The sequence below is a fragment of the Leopardus geoffroyi genome, chromosome B1 (assembly GCF_018350155.1).
Source record: "Leopardus geoffroyi isolate Oge1 chromosome B1, O.geoffroyi_Oge1_pat1.0, whole genome shotgun sequence".
In the NCBI taxonomy this organism is placed as follows: domain Eukaryota; kingdom Metazoa; phylum Chordata; class Mammalia; order Carnivora; family Felidae; genus Leopardus; species Leopardus geoffroyi.
In genome coordinates this window covers 203716923-203739438 of record NC_059327.1, presented here as the reverse complement: position 1 = coordinate 203739438, position 22516 = coordinate 203716923, and the positions used below count along the sequence as shown (strand labels likewise).

Sequence of the window (22516 nt, the reverse complement as noted above, 5' to 3'; positions counted from 1 at the left end):
TAACTTTTAAATGTCAGCATTTATTTGCTTCTATGTACCAAGCACTGGGAATGGTGCCACCAATAACAGTGGCTAAGAAGCAGACATGACTTCTGACCTCTTGGCAGAGATAGTTATGAAATAAATCATTGCAGAAATAAGCATAATTACAAATTGCAGTAAGCCCTCTGAAGGAAAAGTTCTCACCTGCTGGGTAAGTACAAGGGCCCCAAAGTGAGACGGAGCATGGCAATTCCCAGGGACATCGGAAAGGAGAGTGGCACTGGATGAGAGGAGAGGAGGGAGGCAGGGTTTGTAGGCCTGGTAAAGGCATTCATCTCATTAGGAAGGTGGCGTTGTCAGAGTTCCAGCAGAGGGATGATGTAAGTAGACGCACGTCTCTGGAGGGCGTCTCGGGCTTCAGGGTGAGGCATGTAATTGACAGGGTAGATAGAGAGGCAGGAAGGCCATGGGAGAGACTGTCGCCCTTGTGTGAGCAAGAAATGATGGCAGCTTGGCATGGGATGGAGGGGACCAAACTGGATGGCCATGAGAGATGTTTAGGAAGTAGAATCAGTTGGATTCACATGTGGAGGTAGGAAGGGTAGAGGTGCTACGGGTGGCTTCAACGTCTGGTCCACCCACTGAGATCGGGTCCGTGGTGTGAGGAGCTCTGTTTGGACGGAAGGGGCACATTCATGTTTAGAGATCGGAAGAGTTTGGGTCTGGGAGAGATCTGGGTCTCAATGGCGTTTAGCAGTCATGACTGGGAGTGGATAAGCTCTCCCTAGAGACAGGAAGAGGAGAAAGGGCCCTTGACCAGGTTCAGAGGACCTCACATCCTGGTGCGGCTCGGGCAAAGCAGACCAAGGAGGAACAGCCAGGGGGGGTCTGTGCGCAGTCTGGGGAGTGGATGGGTCCAGAGAACTGGGGGCCAGGGTGGCCCCAGGTTGGTGGGCATGTCAGCGGAGAGGTCAAGCGGCCACTGGACTTATCCCAAGGTCAAGGTCTCTGTTTCACCCACAGTTTTGTGAAGTGAATGAATGAAGGAATGGGTGAATTGGTGACGTTAGTGCAGTTGCTTCAGGGAAGATGTCCAAGCCGACTTTCTCACTGAATAAAACGATGTTTCCACTCAGATACCCTCTACTTTGTATGCAGCTCTTCGTTTATTTTATTAGTTTACGTGTGTGTTTGATTTAGTGCAGTAGTAGGCACATGCTGAGTCTTTCTAATGCTTATCCTTTGGTTGTTCTAAATTGGTGGCTTGTAGAGAATCCATGAGCTATAAAACTTAGAGTCAGTGTTTTTACTGAAGGAGGATCACTTTGAAAGTAAGCGAGAGAGCTTTTGGTAAGTGGCTCAGCCTTGCCTCAGAATTTGGTGCACTTAGAAACCCCAGTGTCTCATGTGGCTGGCTCCCCTCCCTACGCTGCCCATGGGAGAGTGCCTCTCGGGGAGCGGACTTTGACTCTGGTGCCCTGAGGGCTCCGACCCGGAAGTCTCCGGTGCTGGCCCTCCCTGTCCCTGTCTACCATGGCAGGGCTCTTCCCCTCTCTGTGGCCTGAACTCCCTGTGGGGCGTCTGCTCACCCATGGCCGGGACAGTAGATGGTTCACTGTGCAGCCTCTGAGGGGTCAAAAGAAGAAGCTGGATCTTCCGGTTCCTGCAGGACCAGGGCTTCTGACGGGAAGACGGAAAGAGGGTGGCTGCTGCTTCTGACACATATTTCGTGGCACATCTCTGTGGTTTATGGTGTTTGATTTAAAAAATTTTTTTTTTCAACGTTTATTTATTTTTGGGACAGAGAGAGACAGAGCATGAACGGGGGAGGGGCAGAGAGAGAGGGAGACACAGAATCGGAAACAGGCTCCAGGCTCTGAGCCATCAGCCCAGAGCCTGACGCGGGGCTCGAACTCCCAGACCGCGAGATCGTGACCTGGCTGAAGTCGGACGCTTAACCGACTGCGCCACCCAGGCGCCCCTGGTGTTTGATTTTAGTAACATGTGAAATCTAATGCATGGAAAAGTGAAATCATCAATAGAATTGTGAGCCAGATAAGGTAAAAGGAAATAGATTTACAGTTTTTGTGATTATTTAAACGTCAGGTTTGTTTTCGACTGCTTTAGAGAAACATTTTTTTTTTTTTTTAATTCCCTGATTGTATTACTTCCCATGGGTTTTGTGATGTTGCTGTCATTTCTCTAGGGTTCTGCTGTTAATGTCATAAGTGTGAAAATATTGAATTACTGCAGGATGCAGAAAATTGTGTGATGAAATATTTTGAAATAGAAAAAGGACTTTGTTGACTAAATAATCACCTGTGTTCCCACCACCCAAATACAAGGGGAAGACTAGAATTAAGGTCTTTTGGAGCCATGCATCGTTTTTGCTAATGTACCTGAGCCAATCTAAGACGATTGGACTGGGTAAAATTAGACCTTTTCCCGTGAGGTGCCCACATCAGTGCTGTCCAGTCTGAACGTCCCTGCTGCCTGCTCGCCACGCTGCAGGACCGGCCTGTCCCCGGAATCAAACTCCCATTGATGGACAGCCCGTTCAGCCAGGTGTGTGTGGGGAGTCCCCCGAGTCCCTGCCCTTACCCAGCGCTGTGGGCAGAGGGCGGCAGCGTCATTTTCCAGACGGAGCGAGGCGCGTGTCACGTGACCCGGCCTTGTCCTAGACCTCCTCATGCTCTTTGATTTTGCCCCGCTTCCTTCCAGAAACATCCAAGGGGCTCCTACCCTGTGTTTATGTTTTTAAAGATCTTTCAGCAAATGTGGCTCGCATCATGTGATCATTTCCTCAGAGATTTTATAGTTAGGATAGAAATTTATACGGTATTGGGGCGCCTGGGTGGCGCAGTCGGTGAAGCGTCCGACTTCAGCCAGGTCATGATCTCGCGGTCCGTGAGTTCGAGCCCCGCGTCGGGCTCTGGGCTGATGGCTCAGGGCCTGGAGCCTGTTTCCGATTCTGTGTCTCCCTCTCTCTCTGCCCCTCCCCCGTTCATGCTCTGTCTCTCTCTGTCCCAAAAATAAATAAACGTTGAAAAAAAATTAAAAAAAAATAAAATAAAAATAAAAAAAAGAAATTTATACAGTATCTGAGCTTTAGGATCTTATGTTCTTCCTGCTGAACCTGAATTAAGACTTGTAGAGCCATTTAGGTAGCTTCCTTTACAAGTAAGGACTCATATCTAACAGAGTTGTGGATGAAATGAAGGGTAATCAAGAAATGAATTTGGAAAGTTTGAATGGAATCCATCTCTAATCAAGTATTTTTAGCGTCTAAGGATGATATAAATATAAAATGCAAAACAATCTGAACTATGTACCCACAGTTACGCCCTCACCCCCGTAAACTTCAGATGTTTGGCTTTACCAGATAAACCAGATTAAGCTGGAGTGTAAGGTTGTCTTCCCTGCCAGGCTGTTCCCTCCTGACCCGCTGCGGTGGCTTCCTCCTCCATTGTCGCTCTCCTCCCCACGTCTGGGCTCTGGAGCAGTTCTGTTTAAAACAAAACAAAACTTTTTTTTTTTTTTTTAAGTTTATTTATTTTGAGAGAGAGAGAGAGTGAGCCCGTGTGCACATGAGCGGGGGAGGGGTTAGAGGGAGAGAGAGCAGGGAAGGGTCAGAGAGTGAGGGAGAGACAGAATCCTAAGCAGTCTCCACGAAGCCCCACTTGGGTCTCGATCCCACAAACCTTGAGAGCATGACCTGAGCTGAGGTCAAGAGCCGGAGGCTTAACTGACTGAGCTCCCTGGGTGTCCTTATGGAGCAGTGCTTAAACCCGGGATGTCCCACAGGGGTCTCCCACCGCACATGTTGAACTCTGGCCATCGGCTTTGCAGCGCCTTCCTCTGCAAAACTGTTGTTTGTTGAAACAAGCGATTATGCACTGGCAACCAAAATATCTACATCCTTGCGTATCCTTTTCTATATGCAAATTCAGCGATCCAAAGTCGGATTTAGATTCCACTAATTACTTGGCATTAACAAACCTGTTAAGTGAGGAATTTGTTATGGCTTGCTTATTTTTCACAAATTTTATTTAATTCTTCAGCTTTAGGGCCACTTTAAGAGTACCTGAGGGGCGCCTGGGTGGCTCAGTCGGTTAAGTGTCTGACTTCGGCTCAGGTCATGATCTCACACTCCGTGAGTTCGAGCCCCACATCGGGCTCTGTGCTGACAGCTCAGAGCCTGGAGCCCGTTTCAGATTCTGTGTCTCCTTCTCTCTCTGCCCCTCCCCTGTTCATGCTCTGTCTCTCTCTGTCTCAAAAATAACGTTTAAAAACGTTTAAAAAAAAGTTTAAACGTTTAAAAAATAAAAAAAGAGTACTGAACATAACGTTCATTTCAGGTTCAGAGCAACTGATTTTCTCAATTTTTAAATTAGCCTATTTTGAACAGAACATTTTTGTGTTTGTTTGTTTGTTTGTTTTGTTTTGGTTTTTTTTTTATATATATATATATATTTTCAACGTTTATTTATTTTTGGGACAGAGAGAGACAGAGCATGAACGGGGGAGGGGCAGAGAGAGAGGGAGACACAGAATCGGAAACAGGCTCCAGGCTCTGAGCCATCAGCCCAGAGCCCAACGCGGGGCTCGAACTCACGGACCGCGAGATTGTGACCTGGCTGAAGTCGGATGCTTAACCGACTGCGCCACCCAGGCGCCCCTGTTTGTTTAAGTAGGCTTTGTGCCCAGAGTGGAGCCCATTGTGGAACTTGAACTCATGACCATGAAATCAAGAACTGAGCTGAGATCAAGAATTGGACACTTAACCAACTGAGTCACCCTGGCACTCCCATCGTTTTTGTTTTATATCCCTCTAGATACTTTGACTAAATATTAGTGCCTTTTTCTCAAAACAGTATCAGTGTTTGGGGTAAGGTTAAGGTATATAACATATTATCCCACTGAAAAGAAAAAAAAAAAAACAGTTGAAAAGCAATTAAGCAGAGGGGCACCTGCATGGTTCAGTTGGTTCAGTGTCTGACTCTTGATTTCAGCTCAGGTCATGACCTCATGGTTGTGAGATTGAGCCCAGAGTAGGAGTCTGCACTGGGCATAGAGCCTGCTTAAGATTCTCTCTCTCTCCCTCTAACCGCCCCCCCCCCCACTTACTCACGTACTCACTCTCTCTCTCTAAAATAAAATAAAATCTCAGTGTGTGTCTTTAAAAAAAAAATAATTAAGAATATACAATGTTTGTAACTTGTAAAAGTGTAAAATGGTAGCAAAATGGCAAAGAATTTTAAAAAATGTAATTTAGTACATCGTGTCATGTATTTCACCACCACATACAATTTGTCCCAAACACACTGGGGGGTAGGCCTGTACAAGGACGGGGCCAGGTCTCTTTCTTGCCCCCTTTTTCCTTCACTGTGATCTTGACTGCTCAGTTCCCCAGGGAATACTGCTCCCCTACATAAATCCTTTTGAAGGGGAGCAGGGACATTTCCAGTTTGCTTCACACACTTTTATCAATTCTTCCAGCTACCTTTTGCTCTGTGGAGGGATTATAAATATTTATGATAACCCAGTCTAGATTAGTAAACAAACCAGTAGTTAAAAAAAAAATACTGCAAATACTATTATTGATTTTATTTTATCAGGTGAAAATGGCAGGCTCAGAAAATCACTTTCTGAATTGTAATGAATATATTTGTTCATTTCTTATCCCCTTTCTCCACCCAGAAAAGGATTATAACAGCCTTTGTGACAAGCAGCCAATAGGAAGACTTCTCTTCAGGCAATTCTGTGATACAAGACATGATCTAAAGATATACATCAAATTCCTAGACGTAGTGGTGAGCAATTTATCTCAGTGTTGAACCACCCAGTCTTGTGCTTTTGAAAATTAAGAGACTCGATCTAAAACCTTAGATCTCTCTAAGTTAAGTAGACCTTGGCAATGATGATAAGAGGGGATAAACTAGTTTCTTGGTGTCATGTTACCTTGGCATGGAAGTCCCTATATAATATTCCCTCTTGTCTGCAGTTTTGCCTTCCGGGTTTCAGTTGTCTGGGGCCAGCTGGGGTCTGGAAGCAGGTGACCCTCCTTCTAACATATGGTCAGTGCAGGCACACTTGGAGATATTGCGGGTCAGGTCCAGTTCCAGACCATGTCAGTGAAGCGAATGTTGCAGACTTTGAGTCTGGAGTTCTCTCTTGTCCAGCAAGAGAGTGGATGCAGAATTAAACACGAGAGAGGCTAATGTTGGAGAGGAGACGAGAGCCCAGAGTAAGGGTCCTTGCTCCGTATTTACTAGGATCAGAAGGCTTACAAATGTGATGGGCATGCAGAAAGAGACAACAAAACAGTGATCATTAACTCGTGTGTGGAGGAAGGGGGTTTCAAAGGTATGCAGTGCTAGGGGTTAGGGTCAACACAAATCAAAGTCCTGGCACCAAGCAGACGGCTGTTTACTGCAGGCACCAGGCACTGTGTCTGTTTATCTCAAATTATCTAGGGGCAGTGTCAGAGCATGCTACCTCAGGGTTGACAAGGCATTTTTCTTGCTAATTAGCTCTGGACATTTTCATCCTGCTGTGGGGCTTTCCACTCCTACCTGTTCTCGGAGGCTTTCGTCCTGTGGAAGCGGCTTTCCGCTGCATGCTTTGTTCTACGCTGGGGGCACTTTGCCCCGTGGTGGCTTTCCGCCCTAAGTCCTGTTAACCCATTGGTGCAAACTCAGGGAATTCTTAAACTTATTCCCTACAAGTGAATATCGCAATGAAGTGAATCAAATGAACTTTTCTGTTTCCCGTTGCATATAAAAGTTATGCCTAGGGGCACCTGGGTGGCTCAGTCGGTTAAGTGTCCTGACTTTGGCTCAGGTCATGATCTTATGGTTGGTGGGTTCAAGCCCCGCATCGGGTTTTCTGCTGTCACCACAGAGCCTGGAGCCAGCTTCAGATCCTCTGTCACTCTCAAAAAAATAAATAAACATTAAAAAAAAGTTATGTCCACACTATACTGTAATCTATCAACTGTACAATAACATTATTCTAAAAAAAACAATGTATATACCTTAATTAAAAAATACTCTGCTGCTAAAAATGCTGTCATCTGACCTTTCATCAAGCTGCCATCTTTTGCTGGTGGAGGGTCTTGCTTTGGTGTCCGTGGCTGCTGACTGACCATGGTGGGGGTTGCTGACTTGGGGTGTCTGTGGCTGTGTCTTACAATAAGACAAAACACAAGTTTGCCACATTGATTGGCTCTTCTTTTGCTTGAACACTTAGAAGCCATTGTAGTGTTATTAATTGGCCTAATTTCAATACTGCTGTTTCCCAGGAAAGAGGGGGAGAGAGAGCGAATGACCGGTCCGTGGAGCAGTAAGAACACACACCACATTTATCAAGCCTCATATGAGTGCAGTTCATGTCGCCCCCAAACAGTTACAAGTGACATCAAAGAGCACTGATCACAGATCACCATAACAAACATAATAATGATGAAGAAGCTTGAAATATAGCAAACATTTCCAAATATGACACAGAGACATGACATGAGCAAGTGATGTTGGAAAAATGACACCAATAGACTTGCTGGTTGCAGGGTTGTTACAAACCTTCAATTTGTAAAACAAAACAAAACAAAACAAAACAAAAAAACCCAAAAAACAAAAACAAACAAAAAAATACAACACATTATTTGTGAAGTGCAATAAAGCAAAGCACAATAGAATGGAGTACACCTGAATTCTTTCAGAAAAACATGTGAGACTCTTACCTATTCTCCCTGGAGCTCCTGCAGCCCTTTCCTTCCTGGCACCTTTACTAGAATAAGACAGGGCTTTTTTTTTTTTTTTTTTTTTTTTTAATATATGAAATTTATTGTCAAATTGGTTTCCATACAACACCCAGTGCTCATCCCAAAAGGTGCCCTCCTCAATACCCATCACCCACCCTCCCCTCCCTCCCACCCCCCATCAACCCTCAGTTTGTTCTCAGTTTTTAAGAGTCTTTTATGCTTTGGCTCTCTCCCACTCTAACCTCTTTTTTTTTTTTTTTCCTTCCCCTCCCCCATGGGTTTCTGTTAAGTTTCTCAGGATCCACATAAGAGTGAAACCATATGGTATCTGTCTTTCTCTGTATGGCTTATTTCACTTAGCATCACACTCTCCAGTTCCATCCACGTTGCTACAAAAGGCCATATTTCATTTTTTCTCATTGCCACGTAGTGTTCCATTGTGTATATAAACCACAATTTCTTTATCCATTCATCAGTTGATGGACATTTAGGCTCTTTCCATAATTTGGTTATTGTTGAGAGTGCTGCTATAAACATTGGGGTACAAGTGCCCCTATGCATCACTACTCCTGTATCCCTTGGATAAATTCCTAGCAGTGCTATTGCTGGGTCATAGGGTAGAAGACAGGGCTTTGAAAGGAGGTAATTTTTTTTCCAGCTAGAACTTGGTGTGGTGGGGCACGCCTACCCTTGTCCAGGAGTAGAGTGTGGATATGTCTTCGTGCATTGGCTTATATTTGCCAAGCTGCTATATTTTAAGAATTTAAGGACCTATGATTCTTCTTTATTTCAAAATGGCTAAGCTGCTTTGCTAAAGCTGGTTCAGGTTTGGACCTCCTGGCAGTGTTACGAGACTGGGGACCGCCAGTTGACTGGCGTGACAGGTTCTGCTCTGGTCTGGTTTTGGTGCTAGCTGTGTGGGGCCATGATAACACCTGATGAGGCCGTGTGTGGGGCACTTGCTCCTGGAACCACCCTTGTGGGAGGCGGTTACAGGTCCTTGGAGCTTCTGGAGTGCAGACATGGCGTCTGATCTCTCTGCCTCCTGGCGCCTGGCATGGCTGTTCGCTCTCTTCTCTGCTCCGTGTTTGTTGACTGAATTAAGGGCCTCTGTGTCAGTGTTCAGTGAGAGAAACAGAGCCAAGAGGAGATATTTATTAAGAGATTTATTGCGAGGAATTGGCTTACATGACTGTGAGGTCTGGTCAGGAGAGTCTGAAATCTGTAGGGCAGGAGGGAACCCTCCAAAAGGAGAGAAGCTGCTGTCCTCAGGTAGAACTCCTCTGAGGAAGCCTCAGCTCTGGCCTTAACGTGCCTTTCAGCCGACTGAATCAGTCCCGCCCAGATTATCTAAAATAATATCCTTTACTTGAAGTCACTGGTAAAGAGTTTAATCACATCTGCAGAGCCCAGCTCAGCAATGACTAGATTCGTGTTGGAATAACTGGACATTGCTGCCTGCCAGGCTGATGTGTCAAAAGATGGTCACAAAATCACAGGGCTTTCTCTCCCACTCATTACGTGCCATCTAGCATCCAGAATGTAAGTTGAAGTTTCCTTAAGTAAACAGTGTCTGGTTCCCAGTGAGTACTGCCCTTGAGCACAGAACGTGAAGCTGGCTCTGGCTGGCCGTCAGCCTGATGGCCGTGGCTCCTGTGTTGGGGAGGATGCAGCAGCAAGTGTGAGGTTCAGTCGACGCACTTCCTTTGGTCTTTGTTTCCTCACCAAGCTCTTGGGCCCCATCTGGCTAGTTTCACTGCTCTTCTGAGGCCCCGACTTGCAGAGCCCGGTGGCTGCACGGAGGCCTCCTCATGCCTGAGTCTCCAGGTCTGTTGACATTGTCCAGTACCTTCTTCTTGAAGTTCTTATCCAGGCTTTTATGATTTCTCCTCTGGTTTTCTCTCTTCTCTTTCTTCTGTTTCTTCCTTGCCTATCCTTTGTAGGTGCTTAGATATCGATCAGGTTCTGCCTTGACCTTTCCTCTGTTTTCTGGCCTGTGTGGTAATATCCTCTCTTAAGGTCCCTCATCTGACACCTGTGAAGGGATGTGACTTCTCTGGGAGCTCTGCACTCAGGTTCTCCTGAAGTGCCTCTTGGGCATTTCTAAAATGCTATTGCCTAGAACAACCCAAGCTGTTTATTTGATTCTATTTTACTTGGCCACATGTAAGGGCTGAAAGTGTAATATGACAGAGCATTACTGGATGTGTTGCTCTACTGCATTATTCACCCTTTAAAGAAAACTGTTATCTCCCCTCGTTGCCATTAGTTTCCCAAAGAAGAGCTGCAGATCCTTGATCGATATCAAATCAGTTAGAGCTACTCTGTGGTTCATAGGGTCCTAAGTGAATTGCGTATGTCAGAGAATTTGAAACATTGTGAAGCCGGCAAAGCTTAACTACCATTTTTCTTTGTTCTCAACTCTACCATCAGGCAGAATATGAAGTGGCTGATGACCAAGACCGCAGAGGTTATGGACTGTCCATCTTAGACACGTTCTTCAGTGCTGCTGAGGTGCGTTTTCTTCTTTACATGCGCAGAGTTGTAAATACTTACTGAAATAATTAGAGTACATAACCATTTTTACTTAGTTGGGTAAGATATGGCAAGTATGTTAAAAATTTTAATTCCTTATAAATATTCCTCGTATGTATTTTCTTTTGAGTCAGTGAGGAAATTAACAAATCTCTTAGAAAGTTGATTCAACGAATTTAAAAGTTTCTGTATCCTCAAACAGAATACAGAATTAGAGAATTTCATGTGTCTGTCTTGGACTGAAAATAATATTTTTCTCCTAAAAGCTTTAATGAGTCTTAGTTTCTATGATTTTTGAGTTGGTAGATTCTTACAGTTTAGTATACCGCTCTAAGCCATGTACATGTAACAAGTAAGAGTCCTCTGAGTTGGGTACATTATTATGTCTATTTTCATATGAGAAGACTGAAGATCCGAGTGGTTGAGTGACTTACCAAAAGTTACACAGCTGGGAAGTGCCAGGGCCAGGCATCAAATGTGTAGAGATGGGGTTGGAGAACAGCGTAGTGAGATTGAGTCCAAAATATTCAGTTGTTGAGCCTGGCTGACTAAGGATGGTGGAGCCATCAAGCAGGGGGAGCTCGCTGGTACAAGGGGAGAAGGCCAGTGGACTAGCAGGTGGGGACAGAGATATACACACAATCGGCAGAGGCAGAGGTGTGGTTCGGACCGGCTAGGTTTTGACTCCAAAGCTGGTGTTTGTCTTAGCCTCCAGCCTCAATGCCATGGCTCCTAGATCATTCTTTTCCAACACAGCTGCTGCAGCATCCACGTACTTAAAGATACCCCCAAGTCACTGATTGGGAGGAATTGATGGGAAGTTGCATTTAGCTGGTTTATTTTTTATTTTTGAACTTAAATCACTGAATAGGATTATTTTTTTGACAACAGGAATAAACCTTTTTTTTACATTAAAAATAATTTTGACATTGAAATTATTGTATAACTGTATTCACAATGATTATAGAATGAATCATTGAAACATTGTTTTAATTTTCCCCCTGAGTGTTATCCCTAATCTCCATCATCTATTTCTCCCACCATCCACCTGCCCTCTGGTGACCATCACTTTGTTTTCTATCATTAAGAGTCTCTTATGGTTTGCTTCCCTCTCTTTTTTCCCCCTCCCGTGTGTTCATCTCTTTTGTTTCTTAAATTCCACATATGAGTAAAATCATATGGTATTTGTCTTTCTCTGATGAATTTCACTTAGCGTTATATTCTCTAGCTCTATCCATGTCGTTGCAAGTAAGATGTCATTCGTTTTTCATGGCTGAGTAATATTCCATTGTATACACCATATACCACATCTTCTTTATCCATTCATCAGTCGATGGACACTCGGGTGCCTCCATAGTTTGGCTATTGTAGGTAATGATGCTATAAACACAGAGGTGCATGTATCCCTTTGAATTAGTGTTCTTGTATTCTTGTGTTCTTTGGGTAAATACCCAGTAGTGCAGTTACTAGATGGTAGGATAGTTCTTTAACTACCTACCTATTAATTTTTAACTTTTGGGGGAACCTTCATATCGTTTTCCAGAGTGACTGCACCAGTTTCCGTTTGCACCAACAGTGCAAAAGGGTTCCCCCTTCTCTGCATCCTTGCCAACATCTGTTGTTTCCTGAGTGGTTAATTTTAGGCATTTTGACAGGTGTGAGGTGGCATCTCACTGCGGTTTTGATTTGTATTTCCCTGATGATGAGTGACGTTGAGCATCTTTTCATGTGTCTGTTGGCCATCTGGATGTCTTCTTTGGAAAAGTAGTTCATTTTTGCTTTTACTTCCTTTGCCTCTGGAGATGTGTCAAGTAAGAAGTTGCCACGGCCAGGGTCAAAGAGGTTGCTGCCTGTTTTCTCCTGTAGGATTTTGATGGATTTCTTGTCTCACATTTAGGTCTTTCATCCGTTTTGAGTTTATTTTTGTGTCTGGTGTAAGAAAGTGGTCCAGGTTCATTCTTCTGTGTGTCGTTGTCCAGTTTTCCCAACACCATTTGCTAAAGAGACTTTTTTCCATCGGATGCTCTTTCCCGCTTTGTCAAAGATTAATTGGTCATATATGTGGGTCCATTTCTGGGTTCTCTTTTCTATTACATTGATCTTTGTGCTGTTTTTGTGCAAGTACCTTACTGTCTGATGATTACAGCTTTGTAACTCAGCTTAAAGTCCAGAATTGTAATGCCTCCAGCTTTGGTTTTCTTTTTCAACATTACTTTGACTATTTGGAGTCTTTTGTGGTTCCATACTAATTTTAGTATTGTTCTAGCTCTGTGAAGAATGCTGGTGTTATTTTGATAGGGATTACATTGAATGTGTAGATTGTTTCAACATTTTAAACAATATTTGTTCTTCCAGTCCACGAGCATGGATTGTTTTTCCATTTCTTTGTGTCTTCAATTTTTCATAAGCTTTGTATAGTTTTCAGAGTACAGATCTTTTACCTCTTTGGGTAGGTTTATTCCTGGGTACCTATGGTTTTTGGTGCGATTGTAAATGGGATTGATTCCTTGATATCTCTTTCTGCTGCTTCATTATCGGTGTGTAGAAATGCAACCGATTTCTGTATCCTGTGATTTTGTATCCTGTGACTTTGCTGAATTCATGGATGTAGCAGTCTTCCGGGTTTTCTATGTAGAGTATCAGGTCATCTGTGAAGAGTGAAAGTTTGACTGCTTCCCTGCCGATTTGGATGCTTTATATTTCTTTGTGTCGTCTGATTGCTGAGGCTAAGACTTCCAGCACTATGCTAAACAACAGTGGCGAGAGTGGACATGCCTGTCATGTTCCTGACCTCAGGGGGAAAGCTCTCAGTGTTTCCCCATTGAGGATGATATTAGCTGTGGGTCTTTCATATATGGCTCTGATGATGTATTATTGATTAGATCTCTTGTGTTTGTTATGAACTATTTTCTGTATTCTGGTGTTTCAGGTGGGGCGCATAAATATTTACAATTATTATATCGTCTTATTGGTTTGCCCCTTTATTATTTATATAGTGTCCTTTTTGTCCCCTATTACAGTCTTGGTTTTAAAGTCTGTTTTGTCTGATATAAATTTTGCTACTCTGGCTTTCTTTTGACCTCCATTTGCATGATAGATATTTTTCTTTCTCCCCACTTTCAATCTGCTGGTGTCTTTAGGTCTAAAACGAGTCCTTTGTAGGCAGCATATAGATGGGTCTTGTTTATTTCTTTTTACCCATTTTGTCACCCTATGTCTTTTGATTGGAGCATCTAGTCCATTTACATTCAAAGTAATTACTGATAAATATGTATTTATTGCCATTTTATTACTTGTTTTGTGGTTATTTCTGAAGATTTTCTCTGATCCTTTCTTGTTTTTCTGTCTTTCACAGTTTGCTGCTTGTCTTTAGTGATATATTTGCATTTTTTTCTTTACTCATTCGTTAGTGGTTTTCGATTTGTGGTTATCAAGTCCAATGAGTATCCTTATGATCATTGCTTTAAATACTTCATCAGGCATGTTACTTATATCTGTTTTGCTTGGCCGTCTGGCTGTGGCCTTGTTTTGTTTCCTCATTTTGTCTATGTCTCTGTGCCTGTTTCTGTGTGTTAGGAAGTCAGCTATGCCTCCTGTTCTTGAGGGTAATGGCCTTACGAAAAAGAGGTCCCTGCAGTGCAGTGTCCCCTGTTCCCCAGGCCCTGGCGCTTCCGGGAGTGTCTCCAGTGTGTGCTGTGTGCACGTTCTTACGTCCTAGATACTTTATCCTTCAGGCCAGTTGTCTGCAGAGGCTTTCTTCGCCTGTCGTGTGCAGTGTTTGATGCATTTTAGGTGCTCTCTGGTGTGCTTGTGAAACGTGACCTGTGGCTGCCTCCACCAGAACAGAGGTTCTGGAAAACTCCCAGGTTGGGAGACCCAGTGTTGGCATGGGCTTGGGCCAGTCTTCTGGGGGAGGGGGCCTGCCACGTGGGACTGAGGCGCAGGTGGCTGGGGAAGGGTGGTTCCTCTGGAACGCGTGGTGGGGGACCCGGTGTAAGCAATTTAGGTGCTGAGTGTCGGGGTTGCACTGCTTCCCGCAGGCGGCTTTGTGCTCGTGCTGAGGGGCCGGGGAGGGAAATGTCACCTGCTAGTTCCTTTATTCCCAGAGAGGTCCCTCTGTGAATACTGCCGCTCTGAGACACGCTCCCAGATGAGCAACTAACCTCCCCACTGTGTGCCCCAGGCGCTCTTCAGATCACTGTTTCCTCGTGTATGTCTGCAGGCTGTTTGCCTGCCTTTTCTCCAGGAGCAGCCCAACGTCCTCTGAGCTGTCCCAGAGCCAGGCATGCTAACCTTTCAAACTCCAGGCTTTAAGCCCTGCTGGTTGCAAGAACTCATGAAATTCGGGCCCTGTCTCTTTCCAAGCCAATTGCTATTGGGGTTCGATTTCCCCATGTGCTCCCCTGTGTGCTGGTCTGTCTCTCCTCCTTCTTCACGACTCCCTCCCCACCATCATGGCCATGATTTGTTTCTCTCCCAAGTCGCATCCCCACATTTCTATCTTTTTTGATGTGGCCTCTTCTCTAGTTGTGGATTTTTTTCTGCCAGTTTTCAGATCGACTCCTGGGGTATTTCTTTAGTTATCTAGCTGTATTCGTGGGACAAGGCAAGCCCAGGGGCCTCCTACTCTGCCACTATCTTTCCCTCTCACCTATCAAGTTCTTTTATCTTTTTGTTACCTCTTTTTTTCCCCTTTACCTTTCCTGAAGAAATACTGACATAGCAAGGGAAGTTGTCAAGAAGAAAGACTTTATGTATTTATTTTTAAAATATTTTATTTTATTTTTTGAGAAAGAGAGAGGGTGCAAGCGAGTGAGGGGCAGAGAGAGAGAGAGAGAGAGAGAATGGGAGAGAGAGGGGGAAAGAGAGAGAGAGAGGCAGGGCTCACCCTAAGTGGGGCTCGCACTCACAAACCGCGAGATCATGACCTGAGCTGAAGTCAGATACTTAACTGAGTGAGCCACCCAGATGCTCTAAAGATTTTATTTTTAAGTCATCTCTGCACCCACCATGGAGCTCAAATCTACAACCCTGAGGTCAAGAGTTGCATGCTGTATTGACTGAGCCAGCCAGGTGCACCAAAAGACGTAATTTAAAAGGAATCCTGACGGATGTAGCAAATGTAGAAGGGGAGCGGAGGGGTGCACATGCCTCTGTGGCTCAGTGAGGGGTGTTTATGCGCGGCCTGGAGATGGTGTAACTTGAAAGCTTTTTTTTTTCTTAACATCAACTGGGGAAACTATTCTTGTGCTTTATGTAAAAATAACAATGGGTCACATCCTTATTGTAGATTTTCTTTTTCCTGTCTTTTCTTTAAAAACAACAAGCATCCTTTTTTGCATCTTGAAAAGGGAACTCCTTTATTCAAATTCCGGCAATGCAGAATTCTTAAGGCATCTAAAAGGAAGGCAAGACTGTGTATATTCACTCTTGCCTTTCTTTTTTCTCAGTCACTTTTAGTTTTTCTTAGTTTTCTTTTCAGTATTCCCAAATATTAAAATTCAGTCATTTGATTCACAGTTTTAAAGAATCATGACCAAAGCCCAGTGAAATTTATTCTAGGAATGCAAAGTTGATTCAACATCTGATAATCAATTAATATAATAGAGCATATTAATAAAGGACAAAACCTGTCACATGATCATCTTAGTAGAGGCAGAAAAACCATTTGACAAAATCCAAAGACTCCTTCCTAATGCACGTATCCAACAAATTAGGAACGGAACGGAACTTGCTCAATCTGATGAAGGTCATATACAAAGCACAGCTAACGTCATATTTAAATGTGAAAGGTTGGATGTTGTGAATAATGCTGTGAAAATGGTGTACAGATGCCTCTTGACAACCTTGCTTTTCTTTCTGGTTTTATTTGCAGAGGGAAAGATCTAAAAAGGTGGACAACATAGTGAGCTCTGGAAAACGGGACTGGGGTGCAGGGTGAAGGTGGCATTTTGGCTTGTTATTTCATACACTTGATGTTATAATTTTTTTTTACAGCAAGCTTTAGGTTCTGTTTACAATTGGTAAATTATGAAAGCACTAATTGTTATGCCTTTGATTTGTTCTGTACTAAGAAATCGGCAGCCCCTTTACCAGAAATACCTTCAGGTGTTTTGAAAGAATGTAGGTTGAGACTGAAGGAGAACCCCTCCAAGGACGTCTTTGAGGAGTGCACCAGGTGAGCACCGGTCCGGCCCTACACAGACTGAGACGGGGGCTCCCAGGGGGCCTCCCTGCAGGAGACAAGTTCTTATTGGAGTACTTTCCAAAAGAAAATGGTCACTGTCACTAGGTAGAGCTAAACGAAGGGTGATAATCACACAGATGTAAATGACACACTGAAATGGGTCACATTGTGGAGAGCCAGTGTGTGCACAGGTTTTGTGGGCCCCTGGCCCCTCAGCTCAGCCTTCTAAAATGCTTGTGTCTGGGATGAAAAGACTGGCATAAAATGTTGTTTTTTAAAGACCTCGGCACTCGCTGAAAATTTCTTTTCTCTGGATGTTTGCAATGTGGACAGGAAAATTCTAAGTCAGAGCACTTTGAGTAAATCTGGCATCCTTCTGTACATAGGAAGAAAGAATGGTTTCTGGAGTGATCTGGCCTGAGACACGTGTGGTCCTTTGTACAGTTAGGCAGCATTCGGGTATCACTTACCCATTCATTCAACAGGTACTTGTTGAGTGCCGACTCTATGTCAGGGACTGTGTCCTTTTCCCAAGGCTGCCATAACAAAGTCCCACAAACTTAGGAGGCTTCGAACAACAGAACTTTATGCTCACAGTTCTGGAAGCTGCAAGTCTGAAGTCGTACTCTCTGCAGGGTCGTACTCTCTGCAGACTTGAGGAGAGGGCTCTTCCTCACCTCCTCTTGTTTCTGGCGGTGGCCAGGAGTCCTGATGTTTTGGGCCTGCACCCGCCACATTTCAATCTCTGCTGTCACGTGGCCTTCTTCCCTTGGGTTTTTGTCCCTGTGTTTTCTCCTTTTCTAATAAGGACACCAGTCATATTGGACTAGGGCCCATCCTACTCCAGAGTGACCTCATCTTAACTAATTATATCTGCAACGACCCTATTTCCAGGTAAGATCAGTATACAGGTTCAAGGTTAGGACTTCAACATAGTTTTTGGGAGATGGATTCCAAGTCATGATAGTTTGCTTCTTTGGGTTGAGGTTATGGTAGAGGACAAAACAGAATAAAATGCTGCTGACTTGAGTTTACATTCTTTTTTTTTTTTTTTTTTTTTTTTCAACGTTTATTTATTTTTGGGACAGAGAGAGACAGAGCATGAACGGGGGAGGGGCAGAGAGAGCGGGAGACACAGAACCGGAAGCAGGCTCCAGGCTCCGAGCCATCAGCCCAGAGCCCGACGCGGGGCTCGAACTCACGGTCCGTGAGATCGTGACCTGAGCTGAAGTCGGACGCTTAACCGACTGCGCCACCCAGGCGCCCCTTGAGTTTACATTCTTACATGCCCTAAGGAAATATGCACTGTAGAGTCTTCACTTATTACTTATTTTTTGGAAGACATTTATTTAAGCACATACTATGTGCCTGTCATTGATCTAGTTTCCAGGAATAAAATGATGAGCAACAGTGAACTCCTAGGGAGCTTATAACCGAGTGGAGTAACCGAGACGTCAGTATTAGTTGCCAATTGCTGCTGTAACAAATTGCCACAATCTTGGTGGCCTAAAGCAACACACATTTATTTTCTTGCAGTTCTAGAGGCCAGAAGTCTGAAAGCAGTGTCGCTGGGCAGAAATCAAGGTGTCAGCAGGGCCTTGATCCATTTGAGAATGTAGGGGAGAATCCATTTTCTTGTTTTTTTCCAGCTTCTAGGAATACATTTCTTGGCTCACGGCCCCTTACTCCACCTTCAAAACCAGCAGTACAGCTTCCATCTTCACATAGCCTTTTCTTACTCTGTGTGTCCAAATCTCCCTCAGTCTCCCTTTTACAAGGACACGTGTGATGGCATTTAGGGCCCACCCAGATAATCCAGGATCGTTTTCCCATCTCAAGCCCCTTAACTCAGTCACATTTGCAGAGTCCCTGTAGCCACGTAAGGTGACAGTCCCGGGTTCCAGGGATTAGGACCCAGATGTGTTTCTGTCATTGTTGAGTCTCCCACAAGTGTAGGGCAGGTTGCCAGTGACCTGCCCTCTCCTAGTCTGTGACCAAGAGAAGAGTGTCCACAAAGACTGCACCTAAAGGCTGAGGGGGAGGCCGAGGGAGCTGGACCAGGTTGGGGACACTAGGAAATGTGGAGGCGATCTTCATAGCCTCCAGAACAGCGCTCAGGTCTCAGGTTGTCTACAGCAGCCGTTTTGCACTTCCCCATCTCCTGACACCATTACACTATTAAACACTTTTGTATATGTGGCTTATGTTTTTAAAAATAAAAAGACACAAGCATTCTCCTAGCCATCAGAGCAATGATATCCTATGTCTTATGCTTCTAGAAAACGCTCTGGAAATGAGATTTTTTTTCACGTGTATTTATTTATTTTGAGAGAGAGAGAGAGAACCAGTGGGGAAGGGGCAGGGAGACAGGGGGACAGAGGATCTGAAGCTCGCTGTGTGCTGACAGCAATGAGCCCAATATGGGGTTCGAACTCACAAAGTGTGAGATCATGACCTGAGCCAAGGTTGGACGCTTAACTGACTGAGCCACCCAGGTGCCCCTGAAAATGAAGTTTTTAAAAGGTACATGATGTCTTAGCATTACAACAAGTATAGTACAAGTATAGTTTCCTTATTAACAACCGCCCGCCCGCCCCCGACTGACAAGGTCTCAGAATCCACAGAGATCCTCAGAACACATTTTGAGAATCACTGTGCTATAACACTAATGAGTCCAAGAGCTTGTGAATAACCTCCTTTTACAAAATGAAGTGAAATCAAGTGGCTTCCTCAGATTTTTTTTTTCTTTTAGAGGGAACACACGGGGCGCCTGGGTGGCTCAGTCGGTTGGGCGTCTGACTTCGGCTCAGGTCATGATCTCACGGTATGTGAGTTCAAGCCCTGCGTCGGGCTCTGTGCTGACAGCTCAGAGCCTGGAGCCTGTTTCAGAATCTGTGTCCCCCTCTCTCTCTGCCCCTCCCCTGTCCATGCTCTTTCTCTGTCTCAAAAATAAATAAACGTTAAAAAAAAAAAAGAGACAACACACGCCAGCCGTGGAGAGAGGCAGAGGGAGAGAGAGGGAATCCCAAGCAGGCTCCACACTCAGCATGGAGCCCCGTGTGGGGCTTGATCCCATGACTGTAAGATCATGACCTGAGCTGAAGTCAAGAGTCAGACCTTCAACCGACTGAGCCACCCAGGCGCCCCTGATTGCTCAACTCTAATGACCAGTAAAAATGCTGGAGACCCTTCAGTTACTGGCCTGCTAGCAATTCCCCATGACGACTATGATCTTTTCCCATTCCGAGTTCTGCCTTTGCTTGGGAGACCCTCCCTTCTCCCTTCCTCAGGGTGACTCCTATTCAGCTCAGACGCCACCTTCACAAAGTGTCCCTACACCTCCTTTCCCAGGAGAGGTGTTCTGAGCACACCAGGCACGGCTGTAACAACTCTGGTGGCACTCTTCTCCTCATGGCACGCTATCTTACCAGTCTCCCTGTTTGAGTGGCCAGATTCTTCAGGGTAAGCCTAATCTAAAATTGTCCCTCCAGTGTCTTGCACACTGCTGACAATCTAGTCGTTAGATGCTTACTGACTAATGAGCTGTTTTAAATGACAGACTATGGGGGCTCCTGGGTGGCTCAGTCAGTTAAGTGTTTGACTTCGGCTCAGGTCATGGTCTCACAGTCTGCAACTTGAAGCCCCGCGTTGGGCTCTGTGCCGACAGCTCGGAGCCTGGAGCCTGCTTCCGATTCTGTGTCTCCCTCTCTCTCTGCCCTTCCCTTGCTCACGCTCTGTCTCTCAAAAATAAATAAACATTGAAAACAATTTTAAATGACAGACTACATTCTGTCCCTTATTGACTCTCCAAATAAGAATTTTATTACTTTGGGGCATCTGGGTGGCTCAATTGGGTGAGTGTCCGACTCTTGGTTTTAGCTCAGGTAATGTTCCAAGGGTTGTGGGATTGAGTCCCCTGTAGGGCTCCACACCGAGCGTGGAGCCTGCTTAAGATTCTCTTTCTCCCTCTCCCTCTGCCCCTCTCCCCACTTGTGTTCTCTCTATCTCAAATTTAAAAAAAAATTATTACTTCTGTAATAAAATTGTAAGTAAAATTTTAAAAGCATGACTAATTGCACAAAAATTCAGGAAGTGTATAGCATAAAAATAATTCATTGGGTGCTTTAGTTTCAATGTTTAAAAAAGGTGGTGTCGCATATTAACATTTTCTGTCATATGACTATTATCATTTAGATATTCATTCTAATCTTATATACAAAATGTTTACATTCCCTGCTGAAATACACATGTTTGGGTGTATGCACACGTGTGCACTCCTGCACACATGCACATGCACACACTCACACGCATGCGCGCGCACACACACACACACACACACACACACACACACACCTTGAGTACATATACATAAAAAGAACCTTTGACTTTGGGAGGGTAAACCAATTTCATTTCTTCTGAATTCTTGCCTTCATATTTTTAGTGATAACATTAGAAACTAGTGTGGAATTCTATACTTGCAAAACTCAATATATTTAATTGTGTATAACGATTGATTTCGCATATCCAGTGTTCATGACTGCACTGAATGCAGCTGTTTTCCTGCTGTAATGCAGCGGATGTATAGAATTATATAAAATCTTTTTCTAGATTTGTTCATAACTACTTAAGTGGAGAACCATTTGAAGAATATCAAGAAAGTTCATATTTTTCTCGATTTCTACAGTGGAAATGGCTGGAAAGGTATGTTCTAATTTAGAATTCAACAAAAACAAGTAGTAAGTTCTCAGAATGTGTACCGATAGATGTATACTTTCCCATCTGTCAAAATACTATTAGAAATCTTGGGCTGTATATGGTATTTTTATACAGAAATTATTAATATGTGTTATATAATTTCTTCTGATTTAGTTGGCTCTGTTCTGTCTTTTTAAAATGGCCAGTTACACCTGGGTGGCTCAGTCGGTTAAGCAAACGACTTTGGCCCAGGTCATGATCTCACGGTTGGTGGGTTCGAGCCCCACGTTGGGCTCTGTGCTGACAGCTCAGAGCCTGGAGCCTGCTTCAGATTCTGTCTCCCTCTCTCTCTGCCCCTCCCCAGCTCACACTTGCACTCTCTCTCTCTCTCTCTCTCTGTCAAAAATAAACAAACAAAAAAAAATAATAATAGAATAAAATAAAATAAAATGGCCAGTTAGCCCTGTGGGTATACTAGTTAGAAAATAAAACGTATCCTGGATTCACAGAAGTATAAACCAGTGCACACTGGTTCAGTCTTGTGGTCCGAGCCCTGCTCAGCTTTGTACAAGCCATGTGGACTCAGTCAAAAGACCTGACCTTCATGAGCATCGGGTCCTTGTTCTGTAAAATAGAGGTAATTCTATAATCTACCCCCACGGGGCTGCTGAGGCCACCTGAAAAATGTGTGTAAGATACTCAGCAGTGCTTGGTGTACAAAGTAAGTGTTCAAAAAGTGTTAGCTGCCACCAGTGTCACTGTTGTTTTGATTGATTGTTTAAATTTCCAGTTCTACTTCATGTACATTTCTTTCGAGACGTTGAGGATGAACATCTCCTCTGAGGTTCTTTTCCCAAAGGATAGTGCACTGTAGATCTATCATTTTCCTCTGCAGCTTTCTGACCGGCCCGATAAGTATTTCATAAGTATTTCATAGTGTGGACTAGTTGCTGACCTGTCTTTAATTAGCAAGGATAGTTGGACTGTTCCATATGTATCTTCAGTGTATCCGGTAAATCTTCAGTGTTGACGTGCGCATCTGCCTCTTAGTGCAGAGAGCTATGTCAGCAGAGGGGACGGAGTCCCTGAGCACAGGCACCGTGCCCCAGGCACTTGTTTTGAACAGCATGCTTTCATAAATAAAGCAGGACAAGAGCTAGGTAGGCTTTTCTGTTTTAAAATAACAATGTGATGTGAGACCTGAAGCTTTTTGTTTTTTTAATTAATTAGGCAACCAATAACAAAGGACACATTTAGACATTACAGAGTTCTAGGAAAAGGCGGATTTGGGGAGGTAAGTAATGTGTGACTAACCATAAGCAATACTTCTACAAAAATAAGATAGCAAGGGAACG

The 22516-nt window shown here is 44.2% G+C and overlaps 1 protein-coding gene across 9 annotated transcripts in view; it reads left to right on the top strand.

Moving 5' to 3' along the window:
• GRK4 (G protein-coupled receptor kinase 4) overlaps positions 1 to 22516 on the top strand; it is a 90324-nt gene that overhangs the window by 31115 nt on the left and 36693 nt on the right. For 6 of the 9 annotated variants that reach the window (XR_006711621.1, XM_045474749.1, XM_045474748.1 and 3 more), the window contains 6 exons: positions 5683 to 5795; positions 10178 to 10258; positions 16155 to 16184; positions 16354 to 16457; positions 21075 to 21167; positions 22392 to 22455. Coding sequence is in view for 8 of the 9 variants with exons in the window: in XM_045474749.1 (XP_045330705.1) it covers positions 5683 to 5795; positions 10178 to 10258; positions 16155 to 16184; positions 16354 to 16457; positions 21075 to 21167; positions 22392 to 22455 (485 nt within the window). In the remaining variant the exon portion in view is untranslated. Of the gene's footprint in view, positions 1 to 5682; positions 5796 to 10177; positions 10259 to 16154; positions 16185 to 16353; positions 16458 to 21074; positions 21168 to 22391; positions 22456 to 22516 lie in introns of those variants that run through there. The other 3 variants (XM_045474747.1, XM_045474751.1, XM_045474752.1) reach the window with 3 other exon arrangements.